General features: G+C 47.5%; 5 protein-coding genes across 5 annotated transcripts; 3 read left to right on the top strand and 2 right to left on the bottom strand.

Annotated features, from left to right (window-relative positions):
- Nucleotides 1–782: 782 nt before the first annotated feature.
- PODANS_5_12207 (uncharacterized protein) lies at nt 783–1,370 on the bottom strand (the record flags this gene model as incomplete). The annotated part of the gene is made up of 1 exon (XM_001904451.1): nt 783–1,370. One exon carries the CDS (start codon nt 1,368–1,370, stop codon nt 783–785), a length of 588 nt encoding a protein of 195 aa, XP_001904486.1.
- A 2,871-nt stretch (nt 1,371–4,241) lies between these two features.
- PODANS_5_12205 (uncharacterized protein) lies at nt 4,242–5,567 on the bottom strand (the record flags this gene model as incomplete). Its single annotated transcript, XM_001904450.1, has 4 exons — nt 4,242–4,632; nt 4,690–4,800; nt 4,854–5,271; nt 5,327–5,567. The coding sequence occupies 4 exons, from the start codon at nt 5,565–5,567 to the stop codon at nt 4,242–4,244; spliced, it is 1,161 nt and encodes a 386-aa protein (XP_001904485.1).
- Nucleotides 5,568–6,758: 1,191 nt separating this feature from the next.
- PODANS_5_12200 (uncharacterized protein) lies at nt 6,759–8,718 on the top strand (the record flags this gene model as incomplete). Its single annotated transcript, XM_001904449.1, has 2 exons — nt 6,759–7,992; nt 8,105–8,718. The coding sequence occupies 2 exons, from the start codon at nt 6,759–6,761 to the stop codon at nt 8,716–8,718; spliced, it is 1,848 nt and encodes a 615-aa protein (XP_001904484.1).
- A 1,642-nt stretch (nt 8,719–10,360) lies between these two features.
- PODANS_5_12190 (uncharacterized protein) lies at nt 10,361–12,450 on the top strand (the record flags this gene model as incomplete). The annotated part of the gene is made up of 3 exons (XM_001904448.1): nt 10,361–10,863; nt 10,926–12,349; nt 12,407–12,450. 3 exons carry the CDS (start codon nt 10,361–10,363, stop codon nt 12,448–12,450), a joined length of 1,971 nt encoding a protein of 656 aa, XP_001904483.1.
- Nucleotides 12,451–16,655: 4,205 nt separating this feature from the next.
- PODANS_5_12180 (uncharacterized protein) lies at nt 16,656–17,537 on the top strand (the record flags this gene model as incomplete). Its single annotated transcript, XM_001904447.1, has 1 exon — nt 16,656–17,537. One exon carries the CDS (start codon nt 16,656–16,658, stop codon nt 17,535–17,537), a length of 882 nt encoding a protein of 293 aa, XP_001904482.1.
- Between the last annotated feature and the right edge of the window lie 1,261 nt (nt 17,538–18,798).

Genomic DNA, 18,798 nt, shown 5'->3' with positions numbered 1-18,798 from the left:
GACCCTCGGATGCTAACGGAATTCCGTGGACTGTTAGTCTTGTGAGTTGGTGCGGTGTGTCGTTGACGATATGCATCTAACAGTGTTAGATAGTTAAGTGGATACCACGATACCCAGTCTTGTCTGTTCCAGGTTCTGCGTGCACTCTGATTGGCGAATTCACGATTGATTCAGCAGCCAGCGGTTAATGGCTGTTACTTGGACCCAAGGGACCTTTTTGAGGGATACTGGCGTCAGCCTGTGGCAATATGGGTGAAAGTATAGTGGTGGGCAAATGGGAGGAATTGTGTTAAACTCTGAGTCTCTGAGCAGGAATATAAATTCGTTATCCATTCCATTTCGTGATGTCCTATCCATGGTATTTCCCTTGGCCCATCTCGATGTTTGACGGTTCACCCCAACCTCGTTTCCAAAACTCTCTGTGTTGATGCAAGCTATCATTTACATTCCACCGTCTGGCTTCTTCCAATCCCATCCCTTTCGCTCACTTCATGTTCCTTGGGTTCCAGGGGGAGATAGAAGAGATCTTTTCTCTGTTGCCAAAGCCTGATCGATCTCCCTCAGAAGAGCTGAGCTTATACACCAGGCAGTGTGACTTTGGGTAGTTTCCCTTATGTTCAAGCATCATTTTTGAGCTGTAAGTTTCGCAAGAGATTAGTCCAAGCCTTTCAAAAAATGACGCAGGGGGTCTCTGAGACTTACCCAGGTGGGACTGTCTTGATTGAACAAGTTCAATGGGAAAAAGCAGATTCCGGATGACATGGTCTGCCGAACTGGTTATCTCACCAGCCTGGCACTGTTTCACCACGCTTCCCTGGAAGATGAGCTTGGACAGGCACCGTGATGTTGACTGAGCGACCGTCGCGAACATGAATGGGAACTATTACATCCTGAAGCTGCCGGCACAAATGCCTCTGCTTGTAGAGTTTGTTCAGAGAAGGGGCTTGAGGGGTGTGGTAGAATGAGGCGATCGAGACAACTGGTTGACGATCGGTACCACTCTCCTCGTAGCTCGTATGGCCCAAACAATGCTTCATGATCCTACGGCCATCTCGTGCCAGCGCAAAAATGAGGGAGCCGGCCAGGAGGAAGCCAACCACGCTGGCGATGCCGTAGAGGCCGGAAACATCCAGAGATTCGGGCTGTTCCTGAGGGTTAGTGCCCATCCTTCCAGAAATCACCAATGACGAGAGGATATCCTGTGACTGACCATGATTGTCAGAGATTGTAGAGCTAGGTAGAACTAAAACATGGATGTGTTCTCCGGGCAAATAACGGTGTCTGAAAGCGATGCGGTTGCAAATGTTGGCGATGTCAAAAGGTCGGAGGCTAGCGAGAGAAGAAATTGATTGGTGCGTATTTTGTGGCATGGCAGCGAGAGGTCTGCATTGAGATCGAAACTCAAGCTCGAGATATAGGAGCCTCGGGTTTAAGGCTGCTCCAGCTCATTGGACCTTGGGGGTGCCAGCTGATATCACAACGGGCCTCCGCTCCCATGACATGGAGGATACAGACAAAGATTTCTTAATAGTGACCTGACGTTTTGTCTGCGTCATAGATCACGACCGAAATGGCTTACGGGCTCATATCGTGAGCTGTTCAGCATGAAATCTGATCAGGCCTACGCTGTTTAAGAACATGGATCCCTCCTCACATTATTCCACAACTTCTGCCTAATTCTCAGGGTTCTCTTGAACCGGCACTGTCGCTGATGAAAGGCAGTTCATTCCATTCTTACAACTAGATACCTTACTGCTGCGACCCACTGAGGTAGCCGTGAAAAGTGAATCCGGACCTCCAACGCTCTAGTGAGCGTCCCTAAAATTCCGACCCTCTCAGCCGCTTCACATACAACTAGTATGCCAGGTTCCCTTTCAAATTACCCACACCAAGGTCCATCCGCATTTTCTCTCGAGACGAGTTTGCTCTCCAAAGCCCATCATCCTCCCAGGTCGGTCAATGCTGCTACCGGGTCCCATACTTCTGTTTTCCAACAACTTAGGTTTTTTTAGAGTAAAAGACATTATAATGTTTTACATTAAAATATTTCAATAATAATGATTTCATTTATATCTTTATTTAAAAAAATTTTATCGCTCTAGTTAAATTTTCTTACTAGGATCCTATAGGTAATTTATTTGCCTATATAAAATAAGTAACGTATATTATAAGCGAGTCGTATATATAAGCGAGTCGTACAGTCTCCACCACGACGCGTCCTCCTTACACCTAACATCAATTTTTTCCACAACCCAACATACCTCCTACTTCAAAAGAAGCCAGGATACTCTTAGCCCTTAAGGCTCTCTAAAAGAACGAAAAATTAAGCCTCCGAGCTATAACTAAGCTTTATAACGTACCACCTATAACTCTCTCTAACCGACGCGCCGGCCGGCCTATATAACGCGATACTATACTTAAATCGAAAAAGTTTATTTAATCCGAAGAAAAAGTTATTATTTATTATATTATTAAACTATTTACGTAAGCTTTTTTATTAAAGTTATATAATATAAAAAATATAATTAATTAATTACTATATATATATAATACGCTCTTTATTAATAAACTTTAAATATATAATTTTATTAAACGTTAGTTATAGCTCTATATATATTTTATACGTAAATACGACTATTAAAGGGTTAAATACGAAGATCCGAAAGTTATTATTAAATAATTTATATTTATACGGAATATTAAAGTTAAATATAATATTATAAATAATAATATTTATAATTTTAACGAAATTAAGTTTATAATAAATATTATTTTTATAAATATAATAATTATAACTTTAAATAATTTTAATAAAATAAAATTAATTTAATTTAATAATTATAAATAAATAATAATAATTTAAAAAATTAATATTTTTAATTAAATTATTTTATTTTTTATTATTTTAATTATATAATATTATTTTATTAATTAATATATTAAATATAATTTATTATTTATTTAATATATTATAATTATTAATAATAATTAAATTATTAATTTAATAAATTTTAAATTAAATTAAATATTTTAATTATTATATAGTATTTTATATAAAAAATAAATATTAATTATTAATTTTTAATAATTATAAAAATTATTATTTAATTAAATTTAAATATTATTATTAATAAAATAATATTATTATATTTTATATATTTTTATATTTTTTTTATTTCCTTTAATTATTTAATATTAATTATTTTAAACCGTTAAAATAAATATACGGCCGTTAAATTAAAGGTTTAATATATATATATATTAATTATATAAATAAATTTAAATTTTTTTATATTTTCTATAAAATTCTTTTTATTTTTATAATAAAAAAAAATATATAAAGTAACTTTATAAGTACTAACTTTATATTATATAATTTAAAAAAAATATTTTTTAAATTAAATATAAAACTTTATATTTAATATTTATTAAAACTTATATTATTAATTATTAAAATAATTTCCCGATTTTAATATTAAATACTATAAATTAATTTATTAAAAATATAATAACTATAATATATTAAATAACCCTTTTATAAGTAGAGGTCTCTTCGCTCCGTAAAGCTAATAAAATACTAAATAAACGCCGGAAAACTAAAAAAATATATATACGGCTCGGAGGATCACTTATTGTGCAAGATACATAGGATCTACTAGATTAGAAGGCCGTGGGTGGGGAGGTAGTGGAAGAAATATAGCCGGATGGCGGTAGTATAGGGGGGGCTCGTACGACGGTTCGGTGCTGTGGTGTGTGCGGCAAGCCTGGCCATAACGCGCGCACTTGCCAGGAGGCTGGGGAATCATCTGATTCAGCCGTTTCTGATGTAATTGTAGTTACTTCCTAATGTTGTTGCGGTATAATTGAGGATAGTTGTTGTAGGGTGGTGGAGACTGTACGACTCGCTTATATGTACGACTCGCTTATAATATACGTTAGCTAGAAAGATGGGCCAAAAAAAACGTACGGGGTACCAAACCTTTCGTTTTCAAACCATAGCGGTATAGGTTATAAGTTCAGAACTTGTTGTACAACTGGCTCCACAGGGAGCTTGGACCAACCTGGGCTGGTTTGTTTGGGTCTGCAGGATTTCTCAGTTTACCTTTCCATAGTTTACAACAATCAACACTTTTATACCAACAGAACTTTCAAATTGACATATGTCTTTTCCTAAATATAAGAATGAGGATCCAGTTGCCATTGACAAACTCACCCTCCTCTCATTCACACCCACCACCCCCTCACGTCAAAGCCAGCGGGCACCCCAAATTATTATACTCAACCCCAAACAAGCTGATCAAAAGCGCCTCCGTCGCCTCAACCAAAGGAGTAATAATACCATTCAGTGTGCTCGGAACCGGCCTCGAGAGGATCTGATACAACAAACAAGTGACATCCTGGGCAGTGGTATTGGCATTGAGCGCACCATCATTGATGTAAGGAGGGTGGTTGATGCCAATAAACTCCCCTCCAGCATTGCCACCAAAGCCAACTGGGTTCTTGGTGTACATCTTGAAGATCTCCGAGGCGATGTCTAGCAGGAAGTAAGGATTCTCGCGGTTGACCCAGTTGGAGGGAATACGCTCAGGAACGCGGAGGTAGTTGCCGTCTGGGAGGCGGTGGGCTCCAAAGCTTTGACAAGATTAGCATCAAGGGTGATGTGATGGATGGACAAGCATCAAAACTTACAAAGTGGCGGTGTTGTGCAAGTTGGGGACATAGCCCTCATTTCCATTCGGCCAGAGTTCGTAGAGGAAGGAGGCGGCGCCGTATTGGAAGAGGCCGAGGATGGGGAAGTAGCTGGAGTCAATGGTTAGGGGTTGGCTTCCGCTGCTTTGCATGTCAAGACTCACAATTGTGGGTTCTCAGCCTGGCACTGATGCCACCGTTCATGACGGTACTTGGAGATTCGGTCAACGTCAAAGAGTCCACTGGTGGACTGTTCAAACATCTTGAACAGGGTAGTGTTGAAGCTGAAGTTGTCACCACCGGCAGCGAAGAAATCATTCCGGGTGAGTGACGCGTCGATCTCCATCTTGCTGTGGCCGTTCAGGCCGGGCTCGCTGCCAGTGATGATTGGGCTCCACGAGGTACGTGTGGTGGCATCACAGCCGATGGACAGCTTCTTGGTGACGGGATCTCCAAGGCCGGCGACGTAGATGGCGTAGAAGGCAAGGAAGTTCGCCAGGTCATAGCCAACGTTGTAGACGTTCTGAAGAGCGTCGAGCAACTCGTTGTAATCGGTAATACCATCACGGGCAATAAAGTTATCTACGTAGGTGAGGGTTAGTGGTGTCCCTTCAATTGTCTTGCTAAGCGCACGCACGATTAGCCAAAGCATTCAGTCCAGGGCAAGGACCTCTGATGTCTTTGTCCGTCGGCGGCATGAAGGCATGGGCAGTATCGCCATCAGCAGGGACTTTATACCCGCCTTTGCCTTTGCCTGGGAGACCGAGCTTTGCGTGGTTGTAAGGGAAATCTGGGTCCCATCTGGCAGCTGGCTGGTGATTAGGGTTGAAGGGGCAAGTCAGAGGACCGCCGGGCTGGGCACCACCGGACTTGGGCATTGTCAGTGAAAAGCCTTGTCATGGAGACGAGGCAGACGTACCTGTTGGCGCTTGTCAGCCATCCATGGGAGGGCATTTGCAAGGCCCACAAAGGGCAGAACCTGGACAATCTTCATGCTGACTTCGAGTACCGAGGATGCTGTTGCAATCTCAAAGATGCCCGTTCGGAGACGCTCGTAGAGTCCTGCTTGATCTTTAAAAGCCTAGGACGATGTACTTCTTGCCGGTTCGGTGACGCCCGAATTCAAAGCAGGACAGGCAGCTAGGGGCTTCCGAATCCAAAACCTTCTTGCGAGCCCAACCTATCGCCATGTTTGCAAAAATAATCACTCCGCTGAAGCCTGAAAGCGCTTTGATACAGCAGATCATTGCCGTGTGAGGTTAAGGTAGAGGGCACTTCACCATGACATGTTCGTCAAGGAGAGAATTCCTTGGAAGATAGTCTTTTTCGAATTCGGATCTATCCCGCTCGACGAAAGAGTTTCCAAATCGAGACGATGTTGATAGGACTGAACCCACCGTAGACTTTGGGGTGAATGTCACGGTTGCAGTGGGGGCGGGCTGTACCGCTGTCGTCCAACCGTTGGGTGCAGCGATTTGTGATGTGTTGCAGGGTTTATGCAGGAGCATGGTTTTATTGATCGATAAAGCTTGATGACGTCTATCATTCCCTGGTTCCCGAGCCGCTTCTACCCACGCCAATCACAAATGAGACCACCAAAAATACCTACCCCGGCAGGTCTGGGGGTACTAACACAAGAGTTTTGACAGCTCGGTTTAGGCGGATATGTGGAGTTTGTAGCCTGGTCCGATGGACCTGGCGATGCAGACCAAATGCCAACTTCTGGCTTCTATGAAGATGTCCAGTTGGCTATCGGCTGTCCCAGTGGACCCCGGGCAGTTTCCTCCGAGTTCGACCCCACTGATCAGGGGTTGCCCTCCAAGAGACAGCCTACACCACTGCCAGCTGTGGAACGCTTCAGCTTCCATGCGAGTTGCAGAAACAAACCTGGAAGCTTGTTTGTTTTGCCTTGGCGTTTGGCTGAATACCAACCTGACAACGACTGGCCCAAGCGCGGTACCAACACTGCCATGATACTTCAGAGGGCGGCGATGGCTTCCTCATTCCCGTTGTGGACAGTGGTTCCTCCCTGATCTCCTCACCACGACCTGCACCCTCCGCTGCCCATCATGAGGTTCAGCCTCCTCTCTTCCTGCCTGGCATTCTCGGCCAGTCTCATCGCTGCTGTCCCAACATTCCCCAACGCACAGTCGACTCGAGATGTCGATTCTGAGTTTGACTATGTTATCGTGGGCAGCGGTGCGGGCGGCGGCCCACTCGCTTGTCGTCTCGCCATGGCCGGCTACAAGACATTGCTTCTTGAAGCTGGCGGCGATGCCAACGGCAACGTGAACATCTCGGTTCCCGGGTACCAAGCCGTCGTCACGGCCGATCCCAAGCTCAGATGGGATATTTTTGTCAACCACTACAAAGACCAAAACCGCGCCAAAAGAGATCCCAAATATGTCTACGAGATCGGTCCTTACGAGTATCATGTCGGTCCTAATCCTCCTCCTGGAGCCAAGGACTTGGGCATCTTGTATCCTCGCGGCAGCATGCTCGGAGGCTCCGTCACTCACAATGCCCTCATCTGGATCATTCCTCACAAGCAAGACTTTGATACCATCGCCACCATCACTGGCGATGACTCGTGGGCCGCAAGCAACATGAACCAATATCTCAACAAGGTCTACCAATGGCTTCCAAACATGCCCACCGACCCGACCATTTTGCTCAGAGATCTCCCTCTGGCTCGGCATCTCGTCGCTGGAGCTAACGCCGTGGGAATCGACGTTCCTGTCCTTACGCCGCTGGCCAAGCTGTCCCAGCTCTTGCTCATGAGCCCCAACAGCCGGGTCAACCCAGCAAGAGATGCCACTGAGGGCTACTTCCAGGTGCCCCTCACCATGAAGTTGGGTGAACGATCCGCGGTCCGGGAGTTCATCCTCAAGACCGTTGCAGACGGCCATCCCCTCACCGTGCGGACAAACACCTTTGTCACCAAGATCAATTTCAACACCACCGGTTCCAAGCCCAGAGCTACGGGGGTGGAGTACATGGAGGGCGAATACCTCTACAAAGCCAGCCCCCTTCACCGCACCAATTTCGGCAAGAGGGGGTCTGCCAAAGCCAAAAGAGAAGTCATCGTTTCTGCCGGCACGTTCAACACCCCTCAGCTTCTGAAGCTAAGCGGTATCGGCCCCGCCCCCGAGCTCCTACGGTTTGGCATCCCCATCATCAAACACCTCCCGGGAGTAGGAACCAACATGATGGACCGCTACGAAATCCCCGTCAACGTCGTTCACGAGGACGATTTCTCTGTTCTTGACGGTTGCACGTTTGATCTCAAGCCTCATGATTTGTGTCTGAAGCAGTGGCTGGACAATCCTTACATCCTTGCCGCGAGGGGAGCTTATGCGTCCAACGGACTAGCAGCCATGATGCTCAAGCGGTCCAGCTTTTGCCTCCACGTCAGACATTGACCTCTCCATCTTTGGCGGGCCGCTCAATTTCCAGGGCTATTTCCCCGGCTGGCACGACTTTTCCGTCCGTGATCACAAGCACTTTTCCTGGTACAGCCTCAAAGCCCACACGCGAAACCGCGCCGGGACGGTGGAACTCAGATCAGCCGACCCGTTGGATCAGCCAGAGATCAACTTTAACTACTTTGACACTGGCACCACCGCCGGCGGGGCTGATCAGTTGGACTTGGGGGCCTTGATCCAAGCAATCAGGAAGTCAAGGGAGGCATTGGCGGATTACTACAAGTTTCCTATTTTGGGGGGGACTAACTACACGGAGGAGAAGCCAGGGGCGCATGTGCAGAGTGATGAGGCTATTGGGCAGTTTATCAAGGATGAGGCTTGGGGTCATCACGCTGCTTGTTCTTGTCCCATTGGGGAGGAGGGGAACCCGATGGCGGTGCTGGATTCGGAGTTCAGGGTTAGGGGGGTGGATGGGTTGAGGGTGGTGGATGCGAGTGTTTTTCCGGATATTCCGGGCATTTTTATTCAGAGTGCTATTTTTATGGTTAGTGAGAAGGCGGCGGATGTGCTGATTAGGGAGGCCAAGGCGGCGGATGGGGAGTAGGTAGTGTTTAGCGTTTGTTTAATTTTGATTTTGTGTGTTGTGGATCTTCATGGTTGTGATCGTGCGATCTTGGTGTGTGAGAGGCTTTGAGCTGGTGAGCCATGCCGCGTTGACTGGTGTCAGAGATATCACCGTCAGGGTGTTGAAGAACTCATGCATGTCATGGAATGTGGCGTCTGTTCCTGAATGCCTGGCCGCTGTCTTGGTGGCGGACCTGTTGGGGTTAGCATTGGGAGGACTAACCGTTTGTGAAAGTGTCAACTGCCGATCATTCCTTCATGGGATGCATGGTCTGATCAACAAAGTGGGGGGGAAACGCTGCCTGATTCTGCAGAGATCCAGATAATGCACAAGAGTGGCTGGCTGATGAAACAAGGATGTACTACACCAGAAGTTTCTGTACACTAGCTGACTAGCCCTGCAGAATTGGGTGGAGGTATTTTGTCTCTTTGACTAAAATGAGGATGATATGATGATATGATACTCCACGTGTCCCGCGTCTGGCAACCGACATTCGTTACCGCCAGGCCGGATATGGTAAGGCTTCGAGAGACTGCTACCCTCGTGCGTCAGCGGCTTGGTTGACAGCAACATGCTGGAAGACACCGTCGGTCACAGTGCATTTGCAGTACTACGTTGAGATGACATTGCCCTGAAAACTTGATGTGGGTGGGTTCCATCATGCACAACATCGCCAATCATCAGATCTCAGCTGAACCGGAGTAGGTTGTCTGATCGTTCTGGTTGGTCCAACCAAGCGAGAGGAAAAACTGGCGCGGGACGACGCCACTTTTGTGGTACAGCAGAGCAAGGAATTATACGCCAGTAGTGACTGGTCCAAGCAACCATGATAGGGTGTAGCTCGGGAAGTTGGCATCCCCAGTGAAGCAGAATTAATTACGGGAGCTTACATGACTTGGCCCACGCTATGACCGGGGAGAATGAAGATAGCGTACATAATGGCAGCCCTCGATTTGATTACTCCGGTTACATTGTCTATTGTAGTGCGGTTTTGTCCATGGCAGGATTTCCTGAAGTCCATTTAAAGTAGTTCGGCAAATACGAATACGTCCCGTGTCGATTCTTCAGTCAGCAGGAAAGGGACAGCTCGCTAGCGAACATGTTGATCCGGGAGGATCTCGAAAAACTTGGAAGAAGGTGGATTCGTGTTGGCCGGAAAGGCTTCCGAGTTCCCACTTCGAAAGATGGAAGCAGCCTGACGTCTATCACTTCCAAAAGTGCCATAGCTCAAAGCCCTTGACTGTTCAGCTCATTCTCTACCGCAGCGGAGACGGCTTCAACAGTTCCTTTTCCATTCGTGCATTCTGATCTTCACAACCGATCGCGAATAGGTTATCTTGAGAAGATAGAAGCTAGCTTGAACTCTTTTCACGCAGCGTGGGTACTTCCTCTGGATCGCTGACGTTGGGGGGGCACTTTGTGTCAAGGAAAAAGCATTTAGAAGCGGACTTACCGAGTTCGCGGGTCGATAGATAGTGTATAAGGAGCTGCTAATCCCCCTGACGATCATGTCGAGTCTGAACCATGTCGTTGAGGTTGCTTTGACTTTCGGTCTCCAGTTCCGTGATCGTCAGACAGTGCGGTTACCTATCAACACGGGAAAGATACCCTCTGTTTCACGATGCTTCTCTCCTGGCTGTCCTTCACAGCCGCGGTCGCCTCGGCGGCTCGCATCCCACCCCGCCAATCCCAACAACCAAATCATGTTCTTGAAGACTTTGTTAACCGACTCAGGAATCTTATTCCTGACTCACTGGGCGGCTTAACTCCTGTGCTCGGGACATCAACGGAGTATGAGTATGTGGTGGTGGGCGCAGGCACAGCGGGTACCACGCTTGCTGTGCGTTTGGCCCAGAGCGGTGCCAGGGTTGCTCTTGTTGAAGCAGGTGAGATTTGTTGTCCTTCCGTTGCTGGGCTTGCTGAGCTGACTTCGCACATTCAAGGCAGCTACTATGACCTGACGAATCCGATCATCAGCAGTACCCCTGGGCTAGATGTTCTGCTGATCGGCAGCGACCCCTTGAATTCCAATCCGCTTGTGGACTGGAACTTTGTTGCCAAAAACCAGCCAGGTACAAACTTTAGGGACATTCATTTTGCCAGGGGAAAATGTGTGGGCGGATCGTAAGAACCTTCTTACTGGAAGACAGCTCTCTTCTGTCACATAACTGACTGTTATGATACAGATCAGCCCTGAACTTCATGATCTACCAGCGTCCAACAGTCCAGTCGATGCAGCTGTGGGCCGACTCTGTCAACGACTCAAGCTACACCTTTTCCAACACTCTACCGTACTTCCAAAAGAGCGTCCAGTTCACACCACCAAACATGAACAAACGCTTCGCCAACTCCACACCAGGGTACAACGCCGCAGCGTTCCCGGCCACCAGCAACAACCCTCTTCATGTCTCCTTCGCCAATTACGCGCAATCGTTTTCCACCTGGCTGAAGGCTGGTTTTGCCACCATCGGGATAGGCGAGACACCGGACTTCAACAGCGGCAGCCTCATGGGAGCTCAATACTGCACCTCCACCATCCGGCCGGTAGACCAGACCCGTTCCAGCTCTGCGTCTTCCTTCCTCAAGACGGCTCTCGTTAACAACCTGTTCAACCTCAAAGTCTACACCGCCACCCGCGCGGAAAAGATCCTCTTCAACAGCAACAAAAAGGCCACCGGTGTCCGTGTAAAAACAGGGCTGGTTTCGTACACCCTATCCGCAAGCAAAGAAGTCATCATCTCCGCCGGCGCCTTCCACTCGCCTCAACTCCTCATGGTGTCGGGTATCGGTTCCGCTGATCAACTCCAAGCCCACAACATCCCCATCCTATCCAACCTCCCAGGCGTAGGCCAAAACATGTGGGACCACCCCACCTTCGGCCCCTCCTACCCCGTCGACCTCATCACCCTCACCAAAGAAGCCCGAGACCCAATCTACCTCGCCGAGCAATTGGTTCAGTACACAACGAACCAATCCGGCACACTGACCAACCCCGTCGCGGACTTTTTAGCCTGGGAGAAGATCCCCCCTCCCCTACGCCAAACCCAATTCTCACCATCCACCCAAGCAAAGCTCGCCCAGTTCCCACCTGACTGGCCAGAGGTAGAATACATCTCCGGCGCTGGCTTCGTAGGTGACTTTAGCAACTTTTTGCTTGTCCAGCCCTCAGACGGGAGGCAATATGCTACTATTCTCAACGTCCTAAACACTCCCCTGTCAAGAGGGAATGTGACGATTACTTCTGCTAGTACGGCTGATTTACCTGTTATCAACCCTGCTTGGTTGACGGATCGGGCGGATCAAGAGTTGGCAGTTGCGGCGTATAAGAGGGCGAGACAGGCGTTTACCTCTAGTGGGCTGGCGCCGATTGTAGCCGGGGAGGAGGCCTACCCTGGGCCGGGGGTGCAGAGTGATGGGGAGATTTTGGAAGCGATTAGGAATAGCTTGATGACGCTGTGGCATCCGGCTTGTACGTGTAAGATGGGGAGGGAGGGGGATCCGATGGCGGTGTTGGATTCCAAGGCGAGGGTTAGGGGGGTGAGTGGGTTGAGGGTTGTGGATGCGAGTTCTTTTCCGATATTGCCGCCGGGGCATCCGCAGAGTACTGTTTGTGAGTTATCGCCCGTTGGATGTTCGCCTTGGGAGTCGGTTGGCTAACGTGTGGTAGATATGCTGGCGGAGAAGATTGCGGATGATATCCTTCAGGGGTAAGTTCAGGGCTGATAGTATTGGTCATATCAGTAGGTGTGAAATGTCGAGCAATAGCCACACAGATCGCTCTCGGCATTCATGAACAATTGCCTCTCTCTTTCGTCATAAATACACCATTGACTTGATGTTTACCTGCCCAACGTAAAGCATTACCCCGTCAACATAGATGTGAGCTCGCCAGGTTCCACAGCTTTCCACATCATCTTTACCCCTTTCCTGTAGATATCACTCTCGATAAACTTTGTGTCACATCTACCCTCCTGAATCCCGTGTTGCCGCCTTCTCGGTGGTGGTTGCTGTTTCGGGCTACTGGTTTTGGCAGAGCAGTGAACTTCCCGACACGTCATATCCGCGTGACAGTCGAGTCGTAATTAACTCTTCTTTCTGTGCTCCTTTGTTGCCAGACCGGTGGGGGGGGAGGCAGGTTCAGTATTTCTTCGATTAAACGCGGTTGAGATCGCATTATATGCAACGGCAGTTCAGCTGTACTTGGTCTCGCACTTGATTTGCGAAGCCTATGTCTTAGGTAAGCCCCAGACCCTGGCCATCTTTTCGGACCAATGAGTAGCATATGTACAGGACTCCGCCGGTGACAACGAGTCCTAGCACAAGGTAATGAAAGCGTGGTCGAGCTTAAACACTTGTACTAAGGTTAGAAGGCTCAGTCTTCCGTGGGGCGGTGATGTTGCTTACCATTTCTTTTGGCGAAGAATGGGGACAACGTTTGACTGGGTAGGTGCTTGATTGTCTACACCAAGAGGACTTGGTGTTGAACTCTGGTTAGGAGGCTGACCCCACTTCGAAATGCGAGAATCTGGAAATTCTTGTCAACAACTCAATGGCGGTAAGGAAGGGTGAGCAGTGCCCTATAAACATGTTGCGGGAAAACAGGAAAACAGAGATTTAGAAAATCAATATATACGGCGATAACCGATGGAGTGAATACATGGCGAGCGTTAGCAGCAATTCACTTCCCCAGCACCACAACCAGTGTTTCCAAGTGAATTAAATATTAGACGCTGAAAATTGTGTTACTCCAAATTCCTTCTTCAACACTGCTCACAGCGATCAAACGACATCTTGTACGTGAGATTTACCGTCCGAATATCGAAATCAAAAAAGCGATCATTGCTGAATGGCTTTTGTGCTTTCGAGGGTCCTCGTCAGATATATATGTGCCTTCGTGTGCAAAGTTGCTATCTGCGCTTTCTATTGTTATCTACCTTTATCTATTGTCAAGCCCTCGCTCCTCCTTGTGCTACTGTTACTTTGCTCCCTCCAGAGTAAACAGCTGCAGTTTCCAGTTCTGGAATTAAGTTGGATGTGTTCTAGAGTTTAGGTCAAAAATAGCTTGGACTTTGGAGAATTACGCATCAGGGTACACGAGTTATGACTGTCAAGTTGATGTGTTTCACCTAAGATAGTGCCCCAGTGTACGTAGCCTTTTAGCCAGCTTCAGTCTCGAGCACACTTCACACAGCACACACCCTGCAGTCAACCCTTGGCTGTTATCTCTCACAATTACCAAATGTATTCCCGCTATGTCTAAGATACTCGAGAACCTTGTGTATGGTAGTGGGATAGAGCAATGCCTCACATAGGTGGTCACTGTCTTCATGGAAGATAAGGTACTTGGGCACTAATTTTGGGTTAGTACCTACTCAGTACCAGAGTATGTATTTTCCATAGGTAGATAGTAATCGTGACGAGTGTTTTGGCTCAAGACTCGGTACAAAAGCCCTACAGACCAATGTAAAAAAGTGTCTACCTAGATTACTTCCTTGGTGGTCCTTTTGAATATGGTTTAGGGAGCCCAGCTTGATCCCGCAGTTCTCGTTCTGTTGGCATAAGCAACCGATGATCGAAGCGTGGTGTATGAAGCTGCCAGTACGCTGCCCAATGCTCCCGTTCAGTGACATGCATATCAATAGACCTCGCGTCTCTGTAGCTGCGGAAGTTGTCATAGTAGGCTAGCGTCTGATGATCACGGTTTGCCGTTGGCTGGTTCGTGTGTTGGCTACTACTGACAAAATCCTCATACACTCTTTGCTCTCTAGCGATCTGTGCAGCTTGCCGTCCCGCCACATTTTGACTCGCCGGTGCCGAATCGGGATTATGGGCCATGATGTTGTCCCTCTGCATTGTCTTTTTGGATGATGCTCCTTTACCCTGGTAATGACATTCAGGAGTTAACGACAGCAGTGGCACGAACGCCATCGTGTGGCCCATTACTTACCCCCATCATAGGCTTCCCTCCCTTTTTCTGCGGCCGGTCTTCCTCATCACTAGCGACAGCGATGGTTCCAGTTGGCTCCACGCTAAGCAGAAGTTGACCAAAGCAGGTCATGAACCTTTCGCCAAGAAGCGGCATCCGTATTCCGGATCCAACAGGAAGGACCACCCAGCGATCCTGACGCTCAACTTTGTCACTTCCCATCCACGTGATGTCGACCGCCTCGGTACAAGACATGATGGCGCTAGCTGTGTTGAAGACAGTCTCTGGAATCTTGATGATGGGACCCAGGTTATATTCAGAGATGGTACTGGCTGGTACAAAACTGACAGGTTCGCCACTCGCAGACCTAGCCATGCTGTCGAGCCCTACAGTTATCAAGCGGAAGCTCTCACGCTGTTCGTCCTGTACCCACATCCGTTTGACAAATGGACCCTGGATGGCAAATGGTAATTCCCATCAACAAACGGCGCCACAAAGGTATGCAGCGTGCATATTAAACTAAATGATTTGAAAAAAATGCACATACCTTCTTCCACTCCTCCATCCTTGCCTTCTCGTCGGCTTCTCTCAGTTCAGTTGCACGATCCTCATCCTCAATACTTACATAGCCTCCTCGTAGTGCAGCTCCAACATGCAACCAGTTCAGGCGATCAAGCCCCAACTGCCTGACGTGGTCAGCGTGCAAGTAAGGACGTCTAGAAAGTGCCATTTCTCTGGGTATTGTCTCTTGATAACAGACAGTGATGTTGCAGAGTTTTCCCAAAGTACGGTTCCCATTCATTTTGGCTGAGAAGAGGCATAGTGGGGGGAACCCCCCTTTTTACTCATCAGCGGTGTATTCATTACCGATTGGAATGTTCAAACAAAACATGTTTGAGACCAGCGACCATACATACAATCATTATGAACGCATGATGACTCCTAAGACGCAATGATGTTTGATGTATTTTCCATATGACAACCATTTGCTTAATGACTAGGCAAGAGCTTGCATCGAAACTTCGTGGCCATTGTCGACTTATGGTCGACTCTTACTGCTTTGGCATGAGGCACCCTCCGGTTGATCATGGCACTTGCGTCCCAACTGTGTTTTGAAGACAGCTGTATGTTCCTGCCTACCGTGTCGTGGTCAACATGACTGTCATTGCAAAGCAACTATCAACTCAAGACAGTATCCTAAACCACAATTAAAAGCTATACTGAAGAGGGATCGAAATATAATGAATAGGTTAATATGACTCTTTACTATTAATAAGCCAATCGTTATTACAGTTTTTATTGAGATGCAGTAGGTACCAGTTACTCGACCCAAGAGGTGCCTGCCAAATCAGAATCACTTCTAGTTTTCGGCAAAATGTCACGACATCGAACATGATGTTTTGGGTTTATTTAGCCCGAAGGACGGTCCGAATGCTTTCCGAATCCCTAGTTCATATACTTGAACTTCTATCCCATTGTCGGTCAACAATCATTAGCCACAGGATCAGGGATGAATCGTACAGTATTGGAATTGTTGGGTTTATGGTCGAAGATTGGCGTGCACGAGCCACCGGTTCGGAAGACGGGAGCTCATCATGCCCCTGAACCCCTATTCAGATGTAAACACCGAAGCTGACTTTGGTCATTCAATAAGCCCTCATGAAAGATATCACACCGCATCGATTTATTGCCGCTCTGTAACACCATTCTACCCAATAGCTAATCCCTGGCGACCCTCGTGCGACACAAACTTATGTTGCTATCCGTGAAATCACAAGTTCCCAGTTCCAGAGCCTCATCCAAAGCTGCCCACCATTAAGGCAAGACCAACAAAAGCCATGCCGACCTAAACATCAGTGAGGTGTGCAACAGTAATACAGCATGTCCTGGTCTTACGTACGGTCTCGAGTCCACTAACTTCCCCGCACGGGTTGTGGTTAAATAGACAGAACGAGGTCTGTTCCAAACGCGAAGAGATTTTCCCAATACAATGAAACAGCCAGTCCACGTGCAAGGTACTGTCCCAACTTTAGAGATGACCGCAGCTCAATCCCAAGCAACTCCCCATACCATAACAGGTAATACGAGTCCGCGCCATAGTGGCTCAGCCGAGAACTTCGCGACACCAGATGCCAATGCTTCGGCAAGTGATGCAGCCGAAAATAAGAATACCAACGGTACCGCCGATACAGGCAGTAAAGGATATGGCAGATTGGCAGCCCTGCTCGCTAGACAAGACGAGTATGCCATTTTCCGTCGTTTCAAGTACCTGAATTGTCTAAGCCTACTGTATCAACAGGCCGAGATCATTTTCCTCCAGGATCACCTAGAGAAGCTGGCGGCAATGGACCGAACACATTCCTGTCGAATGCGACAGTTCTTTGACAGGGACTGGATTACCCTTGCACATCCAGGGGATCCGGAAGCAGGCCAACAATGGGCAACCATGCAGCTGATTCAACTGAAGCTGGCAAAATACAGTACGCATTATCGTTTCTCTTTTACCTATTCTGTCTTTTCCGCATCTCTAACTTCCCTCGCTTCAATAGATAAGGCACTCCTCACCCAAGCCTCACTCGCCAAACTCAATCCTCCCAACTTCCAGGATCTCACCTTTCTCCGAGAATGGATTGGTCGTGCCGACAACGGGAATTATCCTATTCATGGCCCAGATCAGCATGCATGGGATCCAGAATTCGAAACTGATCTCATGGCTATCAGCCCACGGGTGCCGTTGGATCGCCTCTCCCGCTGGGTGAACGACATCATTTTCCCCTGGTATCACAAATTCTTCGGGGCCAAGATCAAGGTTAGCACAGCAGTTCATCACTGTTCCCTGCCCAGATGTAGGTTGTGGCTGATAAAGGTGTAGGACCCGGAGGATGCGGCCAAAAACCTCGGTACTGGTATCTACATCTACAGCGAGTCTCATCTTCAAATCGTCATCGAGACATTCGTCACCGTCGTCGCAGCCCTGCTTCCAGTGCTGAGCATTGTGGTGCTCTACTTCCTGGGCGACAATAACAAGTTCAAGTTCATGGCCTTGGTGATATTCTCGGCGATCTTTGCGTTGGCGCTAGCAATCATGACGAAGGCCAAAAGGGTGGAGGTGTTTGCTGCCACTGCTGCGTATGTTTCCTCCCCTTCTGTGAAATTGATTAGTCAAGGATTACTCATAGTGATGCTTTCTGGGGTCTGACATCTAGCTTTGCGGCCGTGAATGTGGTGTTTCTGTCCCAAGATCCCACCGGCGAAGAGCTGGTTGAGCTGATGAAGCAGTATTTGACTGGAGAGAAAGGGGAAAATTGACGGCATCACTAATGGCTGTTTGAGGAGCTCCCTTGTATTGTACACCGGGTGTTGAGGATACCTTATTACGGGCATATAGTATCAGGATGGATAGTTCCAAGGGTACCTACCTACTTGACAGAGAAGGAATGAGCTCGCAAGTGGTCTAATGACCTGTAGACACTTTAATGCCCCTGATACCCATGTCACGGTGAAAGACAACCCAAATCCAGTCAGGTTGGACAGTGTGGCTCAACATCCGCAATACCTTTGAAGTTGACGGCCCGTCAACTTCAAGGCACAGTCGGCGTCTTTGATGTCTTCATGGTCATGATAAAGCTCTACTACTACCCACGGCCTCTTCTCTCCACCGGAATCCCCACTGCATGCTTCAGCACGTCTCCTGATAGAATGGGTAGATCAAAATCGCATTAACTATCTTTCGGGGGTCATTGAAAATATTTTGAAAAAAAGTAGGCCCATGGAGACATTTTAAGGCCTTCTCACTTTCTTTGAAAGCATGCTAGTTATCTTCAAAGGCACATTGACATGAGTTTAAAGCATATCAAACTATCTTTGCACTTGTGGGCGAGCAATGGGCATGAAGAAGAGAAGGATTCTAAATGTAACAGACGTAAGTGGACAAGCCCAAGAGACAACTAAGCCAGATATCTCCAATAACGACACCCCACTAATCAAGTTCATCGCTTACTATCATGCTTCGCTACAATGCTGTATAATAACCCACAAACACAATCCCCACATGTCCAAGTTTCGTTCAGCCCATACACCTCATTCAGTCTGCTCCAACCCCCCCATCTCATCACCAGAGTCATGCTTCTTCG

Source organism: Podospora anserina, chromosome 5, assembly GCF_000226545.1.
Source record: "Podospora anserina S mat+ genomic DNA chromosome 5, supercontig 7".
Lineage (NCBI taxonomy): Eukaryota > Fungi > Ascomycota > Sordariomycetes > Sordariales > Podosporaceae > Podospora > Podospora anserina.
This window is presented reverse-complemented; position numbering and strand designations above follow the sequence as displayed.